At 41.0% G+C, this 17,957-nt stretch overlaps 1 protein-coding gene across 5 annotated transcripts in view; it reads right to left on the bottom strand.

Moving 5' to 3' along the window:
* slco4a1 (solute carrier organic anion transporter family, member 4A1) overlaps positions 1-17,957 on the bottom strand; it is a 43,746-nt gene that overhangs the window by 15,585 nt on the left and 10,204 nt on the right. For 4 of the 5 annotated variants that reach the window (XM_066702264.1, XM_066702260.1, XM_066702263.1 and 1 more), the window contains exon 2: positions 6,579-7,585. In XM_066702264.1, the coding sequence (XP_066558361.1) occupies positions 6,579-7,392 (814 nt within the window). In that variant the 5' untranslated portion in view covers positions 7,393-7,585. Of the gene's footprint in view, positions 1-6,578; positions 7,586-7,744; positions 7,975-17,957 lie in introns of those variants that run through there. The other variant, XM_066702262.1, reaches the window with a different exon arrangement.

Raw genomic sequence — 17,957 nt, forward strand, 5'->3', positions numbered from 1 at the left:
GTCCTCATATCGTATATATACTAACGTATAGCCTATATATTACAATAATACACAAAACCATAAACATATTATACTAATATTTCTACCATCTCTAATGTAACACTACTTTAAATTCATATATACAGGACTTTAGTACCGATTTTTAGTGTACATGTGAGCACATTCCTGTTTGTGACTATAATGGAATTGTTACTATTAATCCCTATTATAACCCATTGCGGTTTGTGTTAATAGAGCTTAACGTGACATGTTTAATATAACTTTAAATGCTTACTATTTTGAATGTATACTGTTAGATGCCTGTCTTTTAAATTCATATGAAGTGATTAATAGCAGATCGTAATCATGTCGTTTGTCATACCATATCCATCCTTTCATAGTATAGGAAGTGCCTATAACTGTGAATGTACGCATAGTAATGGTATTTTAAAGCACATTAAATTTGTTCTACATAAAGCGTGTCCCCTCTGACAATTTCCACTCTATAAGTACTGACACTACATGTTAATACATTTAAACTGGCCTCTATTAAATATTTTTCTAATGTTGCGATTCATAATATTTACAACAGCTAATGCTACTACTTCTATTATTACTAATACTACTACTATTACAACAACTTACATTTACTTACACTAACTTACATACTATGACTACAAATATAGGATGCTCCTATTCCAAATTATTATACTTCTGCTGTGTGGTTACAATCATATTAACCTGCATATTATTACATATTTTTAAATGTTTTTGTCATAACTACAAAGACCAACTTAATAATAATAATAATAATAAATCATACAACGTTGCAATATCACTCAGCCTTACATCCAGGACCAGCCCGGTGGACCCCAAAGACAAACGACCCTATGCCAGCGCATGACGGGGAGGAAGATGACAGCACCCCACCAATTGATTGTAACCTCTCAATGCACTCAAGTCTGTGGTGGAGACCTCAGTGGTAGATCCTGCTCCAAGATCTGCTTTGTTAAAGTTTATCCAACAGGCCACCAAGACAAAGCAATCAAGCTATACGCACTCCTCGATGAGCAAAGCAGTCAATCCCTAGCCCGCTCTGCGTTCTTCGACTTTTTCAAGATCAAAGGCCCCAACTCCCCTTACTCACTTAAGACGTGGAGGAGAAGGAGATGGACATGTGTAGGAGACAGTGGGGAGAAGAGCCCCAGACGTGTCTGTCTCTACCAACTCTGATCGAATGTAACCAAATCCTAGACCATAGGTCTGAGATCCCCACGCCAGAAGCCACACTCCATCATGCTCACCTGAGATCTGTGGCCCATGAGATTCCTGACCTGGAACCCAACACTCCCATTCTGCTTCTCTTAGGGAGAGACATCATAAGAGTACACATGGTGCGTAAACTGATAAATGGCCCTCACGACTCTGCATATGCCCAGAAGCTTGATCTAGGATGGGTCATAGTGGGCAACGTCTGTCTGGGAAATGTTCACAAGCCATCCACCGTGAACACTTTCTACATACACATTTGAAAGAGGACGCCCTTCTTTCTTTCCTCCATGTCCCAATCGTTTCCTTGTGAAAGAGAAATACAGCCATCTGCTGCCAAATGACTTCATTGAAAACTGCTATGCTGAGAAACTCACTCATGAAGTAGAAGATCACTTGGGACATAGTTTTCCAGAGCACGAGAGAGGACAACAAGGTGGCTCACTCCATCGAAGATGAGACCTTCCTGAAAATCATGGATCAAGGGTCCCGTAACAATTAAGCAAACAGCTCAGAAGCTCTGCTCCCATTCAGAGAACAGAGGCGGCGCCTTCCCAACAACAGAACCCAGGCATTTAATTGCATCTCTGAACTCAAACGCAACTTTGAGAGAGAGCCAGAGATGAGGGATCACTTTCTGGCATTTATGGAAAAAATATTTGAGAACGGACATGCAGAGGTCACACCTCCCCTGAAAGAAAAAGAGGAATGTTGGTACCTACCAACCTTTGGTATATACCACCGGAAGAAGCCAGGTCAGATTTGAGTGGTATTCGATTCAAGCGCACAGCATGATGGAGTTTCTTTGAACGATGCTCTCTTAACGGGACTGGACCTTAATAACACATTGCTCGGGGTGCTCATCTGCTTCTGCAGGGAGTCCATTGCCATTACAGTGGATATTCAGCAAATGTTCCATTGTTTTCCAGTCACAGAAGAAGACAGGAACTTCTTGAGATTTCTCTGGTTCAGAGATAATAACCTCACCAAGGAAATCATTGAATATCGAATGAAAGTCCATGTCTTTGGCAACAGTCCATCTCTACTAGAGCAGTACCAGCAGCTCATCTGCAAGACACCACCTGGCTTACAGGCCCTACGTTGCTGTCCAAGCTTGAAAAGCTGCCACAACTTCAAGCAGGCAGCTTGGATGTCAGCGCTTTGAAAGGTTTTCTACCTGGAATTCACTGACTCGTGCCATCACCTGTCTGACCTACATGGCTGGACTCTTCATGAAAATGACAGCCAAGGAGACAATTAATTGTAAAGGCTGGCATATCTGTCTGAAAGTCTATTCAGTTGAAGAGCTCTCCCGAGCCAAGGCTGTCATCATTCGTGCTGTGTAGCAGGAAACTTATGCCAGAGAGCTTGAGTGCCTCAGGAATGATTTGAGTGGTATTCGATTCAAGCGCCTCAGGAATGGTAGAGAGATGCACAAAACCAGTTCTCTCAGAAAATTGGACCCACTCATTGGTGAAAATGGCTTATTGAGGGTCAAAGGCCGGATCACAGAAGCTAAACTTGAACGCGTGGAGAAGAACCCTCTGATTGTTCCAGGGCATCATCATATTGCGACTTTGCTTGTGCGTCACTACCATGAACAGATCAAACACAAAGGACGCCTCTTCACCGAAGGAGCTGTTCGTATGGCTGGCCTATGGATAATTCGTGGCTAAGAGACGCATGAGCAGCATCATCGACAAATGTGTCACCTGCTGCAAACTCCGTGGCACATTCCAGACACAAAAATGGACAACCTGCCTTCAGACAGACTTAGCACCTTAGCACGGAGGATCTTAGATGCCATGTTCCAGCAATCGGGACTGTCCAGACTTACTCACGAGGTTCTCACTACTCTGATGGCTGAAGTGGCAGTTATCATAAATGCATGGCCCTTGGCTCCAGTGTCCACTGACTCGAACGACCCTTTCATACTTACCTCAGCTAACCTTCTCACGCAGAAAGATGGCACATTGTCAGCTCCTCCTGGTGAATTTGATGACAAAGACCTGTTCAAGCGACTGGGGACAGGTGCAACACCTTGCAAACACATTCTGGGAAAAATGGAGAAAGCAGTATCTATCTACATTACAGACAAGAAATAAATGGTCGTCTGAAGGCCAAACATTGAGCCAGGAAACACTGTACTCATGAAAGACTGTCCAACCAAGCGAAACGAATGGCCTTTGGGGATCGTCACAAGGGTGTTCCCCAGCAAAGATGGAAGAGTTCATAAGGTGGAGGTCAAGGTCTCCAGGCAGAATGAGGTCAAGCTATTCCTCAGACCTGTAACAGAGCTGGTTCAGTTTAATCGATACAAGTTAGTATTCTTACTTTATTATATTTCTGTTAAGTATATAGTAAACATTATGAAGTAATTAACCCTGTATGTTACATGTACAGTGGGGGAAAAAAGTATTTGATTCCCTGCTGATTTTGTATGTTTTCCCACTGACAAAGAAATGATCAGTCTATAATTTTAACGGTAGGTGTATTTTAACAGTGACAGAAAAACGCATTTCAAAAAAGTTATACATTGATTTGCATGTTAATGAGGGAAATAAGTATTTGACCCTTCGACTTAGTACTTGGTGGCAAAACCCTTGTTGGCAATCGCAGAGGTCAGACGTTTCTTGTAGTTGGCCACCAGGTTTGCACACATCTCAGGAGGGATTTTGTCCCACTCCTCTTTGCAGATCCTCTCCAAGTCATTAAGGTTTCGAGGCTGACGTTTGGCAACTCGAACCTTCAGCTCCCTCCACAGATTTTCTATGGGATTAAGGTCTGGAGACTGGCTAGGCCACTCCAGGACCTTAATGTGCTTCTTCTTGAGCCACTCCTTTGTTGCCTTGGCTGTGTGTTTTGGGTCATTGTCGTGCTGGAATACCCATCCATGACCCATTTTCAATGCCCTGGCTGAGGGAAGGAGGTTCTCACCCAAGATTTGACGGTACATGGCCCTGTCCATCGTCCCTTTGATGCGGTGCAGTTGTCCTGTCCCCTTAGCAGAAAAACACCCCCAAAGCATAATGTTTCCACCTCCATGTTTGACGGTGGGGATGGTGTTCTTGGGGTCATTCCTCCTCCTCCAAACACGGCCAGTTGAGTTGATGCCAAAGAGCTCAATTTTGGTTTCATCTGACCACAACACTTTCACCCAGTTCTCCTCTGAATCATTTAGATGTTCATTGGCAAACTTCAGACGGGCCTGTACATGTGCTTTCTTGAGCAGGGGGACCTTGCGGGCGCTGCAGGATTTCAGTCCTTCACGGCGTAGTGTGTTACCAATTGTTTTCTTGGTGACTATGGTCCCAGCTGCCTTGAGATCATTAACAAGATCCTCCCGTGTAGTTCTGGGCTGATTCCTCACCGTTCTCATGATCATTGAAACTCCACGAGGTGAGATCTTGCATGGAGCCCCAGACCGAGGGAGACTGACAGTTATTTTGTGTTTCTTCCATTTGCGAATAATCGCACCAGCTGTTGTCACCTTCTCACCAAGCTGCTTGGCGATGGTCTTGTAGCCCATTCCAGCCTTGTGTAGGTCTACAATCTTGTCCCTGACATCCTTGGACAGTTCTTTGGTCTTGGCCATGGTGGAGAGTTTGGAATCTGATTGATTGATTGCTTCTGTGGACAGGTGTCTTTTATACAGGTAACGAGCTGAGATTAGGAGCACTCCCTTTAAGAGAGTGCTCCTAATCTTAGCTCGTTACCTGTATAAAAGACACCTGGGAGCCAGAAATCTTGCTGATTGATAGGGGATCAAATACTTATACTATTTCCCTCATTAACATGCAAATCAATATATAACTTTTTTGAAATGTGTTTTTTCTGGATTTGTTTGCTGTTATTCTGTCTCTCACTGTTAAAATACACCTACCATTAAAATTATAGACTGATCATTTCTTTGTCAGTGGGCAAACGTACAAAATCAGCAGGGGATCAAATACTTTTTTCCCTCACTGTATATTACTATAGGAAGTTTCCTTTATTGCTGTTCTAAGCCTTACACAACACTGTCTACACTTTAGTTACCATGTGCCTCAGCTAATTTCTAAGCTATGCTTCTTTGTGTGTTGTTATGAGCAAGCTTTTGTAATAAGGACAATCACTCAGATTGTCTTTATTTTTAGTTACACCCTTTCTCAGTCAATAAATAAGAGTCAAACCAGAGTCTCCAGCACGTTGATGTGGGAAGGTGTTTATCTGCCTGTCAAATTGTACTTGGATACGTATAAGGAGGACAGGACAAAATTATTATTATTCCATATGATTCACTACTACAATCTACATATCTTAATTAATACCCTGTACCTTTTTTCTATAGTATACTGTAGACCCTTGTGATGTACTACAGTTCCTACTACAGTAGAACAAATACTGTAGTACACTATTATACCAAAATATACTAGTATACTACAGTATACTGTAGTAGTTTGTGATATACTACAGTACACTTTCATACTGTAGTAACGTGATATACTATAGTAACTATTGAATACTGTAGAACTTCAACATATACTATGGCATAAACTATGGTACAGTGTTGTATACTGTTACCTTACTATTACTACAATACAACTATAATACACTTACACCATATTGCACTTTTATACTATAGTATACTGTGGTAACTTGTGATATACTAATAGTGCACTGTTATACTATACTGTAATAAAATTTGATATACTATAGTACACTGTTGTATTTAGTACCTTGTAAGGTACTACAGTGTTTACTATAGTACTATAAGAAATACTGTGGTACAGTGTTTACTACAGTATACTGTAGTACCGTTTGATGTACTATAGTATGTACTACATAACAAATACTAGAGTATACGGTTTTATACTGTATTATACTGTAGTACCTTGTGTCATACTATATTTACAATGGTGCTACAAGAAATATTGATATGGTATATTATAGTGTAGTACCTTGCACTTTACTATAGTACTTACTATAGTAGTACACATACTATTGTACACACATACAACTCATATAGTACTCAAACATACTGTCACATGCAGACAGAGATTCTCCAGGAACTTTAGCATTCTAGTTTCTATTCTGTAACAATTAAAGCAAATTTTTATAGTAAACAAAACCATTCTTGTTATGACCTGTGCAAGCATTAAGTCCATTGACCCAAGTTGATGTCAAACTTGGATGTGGATACCGATTCATATATTTTTTTGCTGCTGTGCTGCCCTGCTTGGTGTGTAGTTTGAGATTCAAGCATTTCTTGTTTTTGAATGAAGGTTAAACTTTCACACTGTTTTATTGGTCTCAAGCAAAAGTGCCTAGAGTCTGCCGGATGTACTCACCAATATAGACAGGTGCGTAATTGGATTTGACGTTCTCATCCAAGTAAGTGACGCCCAGTGTGTAGAGAGGAGTGGCTCCCATGCCATGCAGAAACTGTCCCAGCATGAACATGTACCTGTAGTTGGAGAGGCTGGTACTGGCATCCTTGCACGGTGTCTGGTTGTCAGAGCAGAGGCCGGTGTGCTCAGGTACGCTCACCCTGTAGCTGTCTGTGGTGAAGTGAGGCAGGGCAAACACAAGGGAGCCCAGCGCCATTACCAGCACCCCCCAGCCTAGCCATTTGGGCTTGTGGCCTGTGCCACCAAAGTAGCTCACAAAGGTCAGGCAGATGCAGGCGGCGATGTCGTAGGAGCTGGCGATGAGACCGCTCTGGTAGCTCCGCAGGTCGAAGCGCCTCTCAATGGAGGTGATGACAGTGTTGATGAAGCCGTTGACAATCATGCCCTGCAGGAAGGATGCCACGCAGAGGAAGAATAGCATCCACTTGGGCGTGTTGAAGGCCTGCATGAACCCTGGTGTGAGAGCTCCCCATCCACAGAGCTGCTCGGTTTCCGAGGGCACGAACTTGATTCCATGTGGTCCGCCTGCTTCATATTGCTTCTCTGGAGAAGAGGGCACTTTGCAGATGGAGTCTTCTGCGGTGGGGGTGGGAGACTCTGAGTCCAACAGGGCGTTGCACACGGAGCCATTCTGGGACTCCACGGGGCTGGGGGTCTCCAAAGGCAGGCCTCCTACACTGGCAGGGCAGTCATTGAGGTCGAGGAGCTCCTGCTTCGAGCTGAAGGAGGTGTCTGTGGTCAGGAGGTTGGGCATTGCCAGTCCAAGCAGTCAGTTTCCGCCGTAGCTGCCTCCTGGGCACGCTCTGTTGTTCTTACTTGTTCAGGAGTCAGTTGCTGAATGTCACTGGCAGTGGGGCACTGCATGCACTGGATGCAAAAACGGGATTCGTAGCAGTTAAACCAAACACTCCTGCAGCGCTGAGACAGAAAGCTTCTGAGAATTCATCCTGCAGAAGTAAACGAGCACAGTTTAGTTCATTCATTTTAGTTCAGTTAACAGGACAGCAAAAATGAATGAGCACCTTACATGCTATAGCATAACAAATCAACAGCATTGGAACATTTATGAGGAATAGATGTATAAACAATATATTATAAACAATTACCTTTTTAGCCATAAACAATGCTGCAAACACCAACCAAATATTTTCAATCGTGCTTCATCACTTAAGCACCTTCTCCTTCACCAGTACAACAGCTGGTTTCTGCAAAAATGCAGAGATTAAAATCTATCCCAGTCAATGAAAATCTTGAATTTTCTTATTTTCTTGTCATCATCAGTGAGGCATTATTGCTGATATTTTATCTGGTCCTGAAGAATGCTAAAGTAGCACCTGTTGTGATGCTGCCTTGGTTTATATTTATAAGCCTGGGTTTCGAAATTACTGGTATCCAATAACACAAAAGCCTTTTCCGGGAAAGAGTCTGAGTGCTGTGAAAGAATTTAGTAATTTCTTCTGAGCTGATGCCTCCACCCACCCCCCCCCACACACATACACACACACACACACCCTTTCTTTATTGTTTTTGAAGGAAATTCCCAGGTTTGGAATGATTTATTTAATTTTTCCATTGCTCAGAGAGGAAAAAACAAAAAAAAAAAACTTGGAAAAGTCTGTACTGGCTTTGCCAAATGCATACTTTCCTCAGCTGACAAACAAGGATTCTGCCAGTACAGACCTCGGACCCTTTCATGCACAGAGTGTCATATACTTATTCTCGCATTGTAGAAAAGGTAAATCATCTTCCTGAACACTCCTATTCTAAGACACAATTGGACAGTGTTTTACAGACTTAAGATGGGTGTGTTTTTTTTTTTTTTTTTTTCGTTTTTTTTTCCTCTCTCTCAAGTCAAAAGTCGATCTTTAAACTGAAATGCATTGATGTGAGTTATCGTGTGTTACAAACTGTACTGTAGAGATTCTCCGATTCTTCAACAGATGCTTTGGCTTAGTGTTATCAATGGCTCAACCCATATTGAATATCTGGCATGTCCTGTTTGGCTACTGTTAACCGTTAATAACTGAAAAGGTTGAAATGAGAGTTCGGTTGCAAAATCTGTTTCTCTCCCCAATGAAGGAAATAAGAGGTGATGTAAGTAAGGTGATGCAATTCTCAGTTTTTATGTAAAGCTCGCTTGCTCAAGTTTTGCATGGCTCTAGGATGTCTTGTATATGCTGCTGTTATATCGCATATTTCTGGTTTGATTCCTTATTTTGAGTAAATATGCATCAAGAAACAGGAATTAAAACAGTACAAGTATGTGTACAACATTCTTTATCTGTATAATTTGTACCTAAGAGTCAGCAGGGGGTAAATCTGTCAATTTGATTTAAAATCTGTCAAACAATGGGAGTTGTTTTCCTGGCTTGAAGATGGTTTTGTACGAGAAACTGTGCAAGCTCAGTTGCATACAAGCTGGGCACCTGTAGGAGTCGGTGCTGAGGTGTAGTGGTCGGGGCTATGTGTCCTCCAGCTGACGCACAATCTCTGCGGGGGGGTTTCTAGAACCTCTGCATCTGAACGTTGCCTTGACAACACACTTCCACTTCCAAACAAACAAAATATCCAACAACAAGAAAGAAAAACATATGTTAATTTCAGGATAACTAAGTGAATCAGAATAAAGGGAAACTATTTTGGTATCATGTTTGCTATTCCTCTTCGGGTTTCAGATGTTTATTCTCTCTGTCAGGAATATAACGTTTCTTCCACCCCTGCAAATCCAGCACACAGAGAGATCTTGTGCTCTGTGCTCTACTGGGACTCCAGCCTTGGCTAGAGTACTTTCTCATTATATTCCAATCAATAGGACACAAACACTCGCAGGCTGTGTGTCATAGTCTGTCTGGAGCTCGTAGAGTAAACAACTGTTTACTTGAGAAATTGAATAAAGCCAATGATGAAGTGTGTGGGACAGTTTGTATGGAAGAGAAGTAACAAAAGGTTCAAAACCTAAAACTGCAGCCTGAACAGTCAATGCAAAATGATGACAAAACAAATACATTTATAGAATGGCTTGTGTTTTTTGAGGTTTTTAAACATCCTCTGTTACCTAGTTTCCTGACAGCCTTCAATCAGAAAATTAAGCAAACGATGGCTTCAATTAAGCAATTAGGAGGAAGACCAGAAAAAATTGTAGCTTTGTGGAAGTGGGGCTGCAAACCAATGTTATACTTTGTTTTGCTGCAGATTATTGCTTTGGTTCCCCTGGGAGATTGTCAGACAGTTATACAGTTTGCCCACCTGCCCCTCCTCATTGTAATTCTTGGAGGTACTTGAATAAGGGCGTGGCTAAATATCCTGGAAACAAAAGATCTGTTTTCTTACTCGGAACCAAGTACTATGATAACCACATTTATCTTTTATCCGTCACAACTATGATTTTACAACATCCTGATGGTTCAGTATCAAGTATTTCAAAATCTGTCCCCTTCAGAGAGCAGCTTATATCCTGTAGGTTATGTGATTAGAAATTGGTAGACGCTCCCGACAGATACAGCACTTGGTGTTCATGTGACCCAACTGTTTAAGTAGTGGTGCAAACTTTTACATTTACTCACCCCCACCCTCAAGACAACAACTACTTAAGTGCATCCATTAGACCATTCCTACCATAATCTGTCCGCCTAGGCCCCATTCATATTCAGATTCTTTATTCTGAGCTGTAATACCTCACCCAGTTAGAGTGAGAGCTGGTCAGATCTGATTTTAAAAGCTTAAAAAATGCTCTACTGTCACCCAGCTAACTTAGTGGGTCAGCAACACTTGAAAAACAAAATCGAAAACATCAGCCCATAAAGGATGACTGGAACAGGGGTTACAAAGAACAGCTGTTAAGTTGTCTTCAGCATCCCAATCTGAATTTAACTAGGTATTAAAAGAAGCCCCATGCAAATTAGTGACTGGTGGCCCACTTGTTATTGTCGTTTGATGCCAAGACCACAAAATACCAGTTATTTCACAGTCAGATGTAATACACAGTGTTTATTCCTTTTTGTGTTCTAATTCATCTATTTGTGATGAGGAACCAAATTCCCCCCTCCCTGTCTGAGGGAACCTGCTGCAGGGGCAGAATGCCAGGGCATTGTAACTGCATGACGGAGAGTTCTGCTGTCTGGTGCAATTAGCAGGGTCTGCCGTTAGCTGCTCAGTCAGACCTTCACTGAATCAGCCTCGAAGAACATACCAACACTGAGACTGGGGGGCACATCCCTGCCAGCCACCAACTGTCACTTCACAGCTAGGGAAAGTACTTAATTATTATGTGTATAGTTTTCAGATCCCTGCCATGTTAAATAACAGAGCAGTATTGACTTTGAGAATACACAACGAGTTTCACAACACAGGGCATCATATTGCCCCAACACATCAGTTATTGAGTTATCTTGGCTTTGTTCACCATGCAAGGCCTAGCACGGACACTCATGAAGAGGGCTGATCTATCCATGGCATTGGTGAACAGGTAAAGTGGGACAGTTGAAGATGTTTTTTTTTTTTTTTCAATGAAAAATGCTGTCACACTATAATAATAATAATATTTAATGGTGTTGTGAGCTGTCTGGCTATTACAGTTCTTCCATTCTCAGACTTAACCTAATTATTACAACGGCTGACAGAAGCACAGATTCAGAGACAGATGAGCTGGGGTTTCCTACCCTGAACAGCAGATGATCGCGATCACTGCACCTTTTCAGTTGAAGGGAATTTGATACATTGTGTATCTATATTCTTTCTGTGAAGCCTTTGGCATGATCTGTGCTTTCTAAAGGCAGCACAAACGTTAGACAGACAGACAGAATGGGCCCCATTGACTTTCAGAGTCACATTTCTGTAAGCACAAAGCCGGCATGTTTTTTGCCACCTACTTCTTAACAAATTATTAGACAGAGTTTGCTTTTATTCTCTATAGGAGTGCTTGTGCTACTTTTTTCTCTCTCCCATTAAGGCCAATCCAGAGAAAGGCAGGCTTAAAGCATGTACTAAGCTTTAAACAGTCCAACAGAAAAAGGGGGAATACATAACTGAACAAAGAACTCCGATTAATGAAGAGGAGTTATCAGGGCAGGGATGTTTGCTGGTGCAGAGAGACTATTCAATAGACTATTGTGTAGATTTGAGAGCCAGCCAGTGTGTGTGGGAGTGTGAAATAATGTCTGCCTGAATTAACTGGACAATTCAGTGGCAGGTTTGTGGTCAAGCCATAGGTCTCTTTGACATTATGAAAAGGAACATACCAAAAGGTAATCCTCCGAATATTCATAGTGTTATTCACAAGTGTTTACAGGTCTGTTCATCCTAGGGCAAGAAAAACAGAATGAAACAGACACCATGCTTTCCCAAACCTGCTGTTAAGCTTCCAGAATATGGGGAAATTAAAATACACCAACTGAGGAAAACTTTGAATACCCGGGTACTGCAACCAGTACCAAGTTCATGACATCACCAGTACATCACCAGTACATTTCCAAATGAATTAGGATAAGCATCTCCTTTAAAGAGCTTCCCACTGGGGACAACTGTCAAGAGATGGAGGGGCAGAAGACTGGCCAGAGATTGCAAACCCACCTCAGAGAGAGTGCCTGGAATTAAGATTTCCTTATGTGAACCGTAACTCATTAAGATCTTTGTAATTGTTGCATGTTGTGTTTATATTTTTGTTCACTGTATATTGTTTTCAATAACCATTTTTACCTGATAAGTCATTTCACTTGGAGGTAGCAAACACATTTGTTTTTTTGTCAGGTGATCTAATTGGGGCTAATTAAGACGATGGCATCAAGCTCTGGAAAAAAAAGTTAACTTCACCCTCTTTTAGATACTTGGATGACTGGACTCCAAAGAAGGTAGCCCAACCAATGCCAACAACCACACCCAGTGTAATAGGCCTTGAAGTTCTTAAAAGTAAACAATATGAAGAAATGTTTCCCAGGGTAACATTTGCAAAAAACAAACAAAAAACCAACTGAACTGTTATCCACACCAGCTTGCCTATCAGTATTGTGGGCTAGACTCCATGAAAAACGGAACAAATAAAACAAATAGAACACATTTTTTACTTCCGTGAAACTGGTCATATTTATTACAGTTTAGTTTCAGCAGACGACTTTGTGTAATCAGCTTCATTTTATAAGAATCACAGTATTTATGACTGGACTCAAAATATACACTTTGACAAAGCTCATGCAAACCACCCAATGGGAATCTCTGGACTTTTTTAATTTTTATTTTATTCATCCATGAAAATGTAAACCATTTGAACTTGAGTTTCCTTAGTCTAAGGCGGTGCTTTTCAATGAGGTTCTGGAAGGTCTTCTAGGTGGTGCACTACTTGTTTCAAACAAGCCCTACTTTACCTTATTGACACATTAACTGCAATAATAATGTACTTGGCATCAAGTTTTTAAATGCACTCAGCTGAAACATTGTCATAAAACAAGGTCTGTTTCATTAAATGAAGGCGTTTATGAGGGAATGAAAAGTAATAGAGACAGCGGCCATGTGGGAACAAGGTCAAAAACTTGCTTTATGGAGACTCTTCTCTGCATGAGCTTAGGCTAATGGTATTTCACTGTCTAACACTATACTGTACTGTACTGCCAAACTCTGTGTTTTGAGTACAGTCATACGGTGGTCATTTCCTTTGATTCAGTTTCAGAAGCAAATTATTATAATTGTTTTACATTTTCTCAACATGGTGAATAAAATGTTTGTCTTCAGAAGAATTTTATCTGATGGCTTTTTTGATAACCCTGTGCAGGGAAGAATCCAAAGCCAACCTGGTTATTTCAGCAAAGTCCATAAACTATAATAGTGATGATCCTAACACTACATTCAGATGGTACTCTCCGTAGAGTGGGGAAGCCGAGCTTAATGCAATCACTAACACTTCTGGAAGATTTTTCATGGCGGATCTTCGTAGATTATCCACATAGAAGTAACCAAGGCAAGTCAGTGGGATGTGGCTTTATCTTACCCTTTCCTCTCACACACCAGTCCGTTCAGTATATTTGTGGGCAGAGAAAGCAAGATCTGTCGTCTGACTTCCAGCTTGAAGGGTCAGCACTGGAAAATGTTCCAGGAGCTGGAGAGCAGCCAGAAAGCTAAATGGGGCACAATGGAGCCCCGCTGGTCCGGCCTGAGATTTGTCAAAACTCTGCAGTGAAATTCACAGGTCACAGCCGCATAAATTAAGAGCCATCAACCTGTGGGCTTTATTGAGACAGCTGGGGGATGGTGATGCTGCTGCTAGAAGTGACTCTACAGTACCCTGGGGGGTTCCAACTGTCACTCTGTACTACCAGCACTACAACCCCCAAAAACTAAAGATGCAAGTGAGAATTAACTTAAAAAAACTTTACATTATTTCCATAACACTGGAGGCCAAATTGTTTCTGCCAGCATTATACCCCCCCCCCCCCCCCACAACCCCCACTTTACTATTGTGACTCTTCAGTGTTTGCTCGCTCACAGAGAACAAGTGAAATACTCAGGGATATGCACTGATTACTGGGCACGTCTACCCCACTACAGAGGTCTAGAGCCCCCCTTCATCCCCTCCCTCCTCCTGGCCATTTCCCCTTTGCTTTCAAACAAGCTTCAGTGATTCCACTCCTCAAAATACCCAGCCTCGACCCTATTTCTCTTCAAAATTACCATCATCTCCCATCTCCAAAAAAACAACAACAACACATTTGTAAAAGCTGGGTTTAACAGGAATGGAGTTTGATGTAGCACTTTCCAGTCTCTCTAGATCCACACCTAACGAGAGATGTTGTGTGATAACTGATTTAGGTCTGGCTTAGGTCCAACAAAAGTCTCATGATCAACAACGTAAAATCCTTCAAGAATTTGTTTATATTCCGTCTACTTAAATATAAAGAGGCATGAATCAGTAAAGGCGATCTGCCCTTGAAAACAAAATGTTTAGATTGGAGTCACTTGTGTCCTTTTCTTTGGCAAGTTATTTCCTTCTTCTCTGTATTCAATATACTTTGTGTTCTCTTTGATTGTGTAATGCAAGTACATTCTGACATTTAAAAAAACATTAGACATCAGATTTTCCAGAAGCTTGTTTGTACATTTTAAAGCAGATGTGATGTCCTTGTGTATATATTTTCAAACACTATACATTTAACAGTTTTTTTTTTTAAATAAAGGACAGCAGGAATCTTGTAGATGGCCCTGGGTGCAAGCACAGTTCTTCTAAACTTCAAAATTGATTTTGAAAGAATAAGAAAAAGAGCATCACATGCTTTCTATAACTGAATTAATTCTGCCAGAAAGACTCCACTGTAGCATGTGTTCACAGGATGGTAGTTTAACAGTGTAGTATAAACACTGCACTACATGAGGGCACAAAATGACTGGGATAAGGTGGGCTCTCTCAGATTCCTACAGATGATGATGATGATTCCTGTCATAGTTAAGTATTCTGTCTTGGCTGTTTTTTCATTGCTTTGAAAAAATGTGGAGAGCTGCTATGAAGAATGAACCAACTTTATTTTCACAGCAGGTGAGCTTCATAAGGTTGTGAATCTGCCTACATTTAAATTGCTTTGCATCATCTGTGTCAATGCAAATTCTTCACCAGCCAAAATATATATATATATATATATATATATATATATATATATATATATATAAATAAATCCATACATTTTATCCCCATGTTGTTTAATTTTCAGTTTCAGATCATCCCTAGATAAAAGACACAATGAAAGGAGACCCACACTGTTGCAAAGAGGATTGAGGGAAAAAGCAGTCTTGAAATGGCAAACGTATGTGGAAGATGGAATCGGAAGCAAGTTAAATGCAACATTGCAGGGAAATTGTACCCTTTAAGCAATTGTCATTACTTCAGATACAAAAATACTTGTCTAACTGAGTCTTTGCTGTGACATCTAACAGTATTTTCCTTTGTATTTTTGACATAATATTTGACCGATATTATTAACAGGAAGTGAACTGTATAGTGAAAAGTATAGTAGGATATAGTAGTAGTGTTCGAAGTAGACTCAGGGAAATGTTCTGCAATCGTGGCTCTTGATTTAACAGCACTAACTAAAATATAAATATTGCAAACGTTCTCTGTTAGTACAATACAGCTAATAGACCATCACATGTAGTTTACAATTACAGCATGCATCACTCCACCTCGCCTTAATGGGCTTAATGCTGCAGTTGTAAATGCATTGGCCATCATTTATCCTTTTATCAGCACTACTACTGCTCTTCAAAACCTTTTTAAAGTTCGGATGTAGTCACTATGTAAACAGCTGGTTTCAGGGCCTTGTAATTGTTGTATATGTTTGGGGATGCAATTTGCCTTTCTCTTCATTCCTCTTTGTAATCTTTGAGGCAAGGGCTTTGTAATGCTGCTTGTGGTTAAAAGAAAAAAAATGTTCTTGGCTGTGTTTCTCTCTCTTCCTTTTACTACCCCTTAAATGTTCTGCCATTCCTCGATTTACAATGTTGGTAGTCCTTTCCTTTACCTCATAAACAATGGAAACCCATACAGTGTGTACCTGCCCATGACATCCCCAAAGCCACCTTCACCGAAGCCACAACCACCCAGAGATATGTCCAGTGTATTCCGCTATTTTCCGCGATTTTTACTGAAATCTCAACTGACATCATCCCTTCGTGTCCTACCTAATATCACGATCGCACTGAACAGCATGTCAGAGGATGCAAACTGGGTCCAACGGCAAACTTCGGGTCGGTTTCATGTATTTTGGTAAACAAAACTATATCGATCAGTCTTTGATTTGACCAGTACATCATGCAATTATGAACTTTCATATTGTCAGGAGAGGGAGCGATTGCAAGAGGGAACAGAGTCCGAGTTTCTCAGTGGGGCTGGATTAAAATTCCCTCATCCCGTGCAAATCCCTTGGAAGCCTAATGCTTGGATGCTACAGATTATTTCAACTGCAATAAGAAAACAGTGCTCAATTTCAAATGAAAGGGTAGTTTCAGGAGTTGGATGATCTGCCTGACGGACAAGTGTTTCTGTGTTCTGTTAAACCGCGAAAGGTAATACTTAGCAGACTGCTGAAAACCACAAATGATACATTTTATTCATGCTGGAGTATGTGACTAGCTGAACAGCAGGGAGTGTTGTAAGCAGCTCCCTCTTTCATGTTTTGTACTCCGCTGAGTTTTAAAACTAATCTGGCACGTGTTTGTGTCTCATTCTTTTACCTTATTTAGATGATTCATGACTGCGAATGAACTGCCAAAAATAATAGATGGCAGAGGAAAGACAGCATTCTGTCTTTCCGGAGTATCATCCTTTCCTTTTATTTTTTACTGCTTTTAGGGAAAATCATGTATGATGTAACAATCACAGCAGTGAGGCATTTACACATTAACTGAACAGTGTTTCGTAATAATAAAATAACCAAAAACTAACTTTTTCCCTGTAAGTAATTAGATTATGTAGCACTTGTTTGCATATGTCCTGGGGAAAAGAACAGGGAAATGTAATCCTGTCCCAATGAGAACCGTTCTCTAGCTCTCTCTGCTCTCTCTCCTCTTATGCACAATATGAAAGTGCATAAGTACATGACTGGTCAAATCAAATTTTGTTTACTCAAGAGTGCTGTGCAGACTGGAGCTTCATTAAATAAGAGCCAATCTGTGTATGAAGGGTCTCCAATACTGAAGACCAGCTGCCGACCTCCTCAGCCCCATGCAGCTGTCAGGGCCAGATGGTGAAAGCGAGTGATATCAATGCGGACAAGAGCACCGTCATCATAAAACAGGAAGGCCCTATAAATAAAACTGAAGCCCAGAAAAGCACAATTGCGACACAGAACTTGCCATATGACTTATAACTTAAAGTGTATTGTATTACGGCAAGACAAAAGCAGTACTGTCTGCAAATACGTTTTGTTGCTTTTTTGTTTTGTTTTTTGGAACTGCTCGTTGCCATGTTCATTTAGCACAGAAATGTGTACACTGCACATTATATGCATGCACTGCTGAAAAGAGGTGGTCCAGTAGTTAACCTGGATAAAATGATGAATAAATATGGCTGAAAATCATTTAAACAAGAACAGAACATGGTAATGCATCTTGTAATGCCCTGTCTGTTGTTATTTTGGTTTGTTTGTTCTGTGTGTGTGTGCACCATTCTCGGGATTTGTGTTTCACCGTATTGCCCTGGAGAAGTAGCCTCCTATTTGGTCACTCTACATACAGTACAATGCAGTGAGAAACAAAAACATTTCTCAGTCAAATAGGGAGCTTGCTGAGTGATGCATAGGGCTGCCGTCTTGTGTGAAATGCTTATTGTGGCTGAAAAACCATCTC

Source organism: Amia ocellicauda, chromosome 4 (genome assembly GCF_036373705.1).
Source record: "Amia ocellicauda isolate fAmiCal2 chromosome 4, fAmiCal2.hap1, whole genome shotgun sequence".
Classification (NCBI taxonomy): Eukaryota; Metazoa; Chordata; class Actinopteri; order Amiiformes; family Amiidae; genus Amia; species Amia ocellicauda.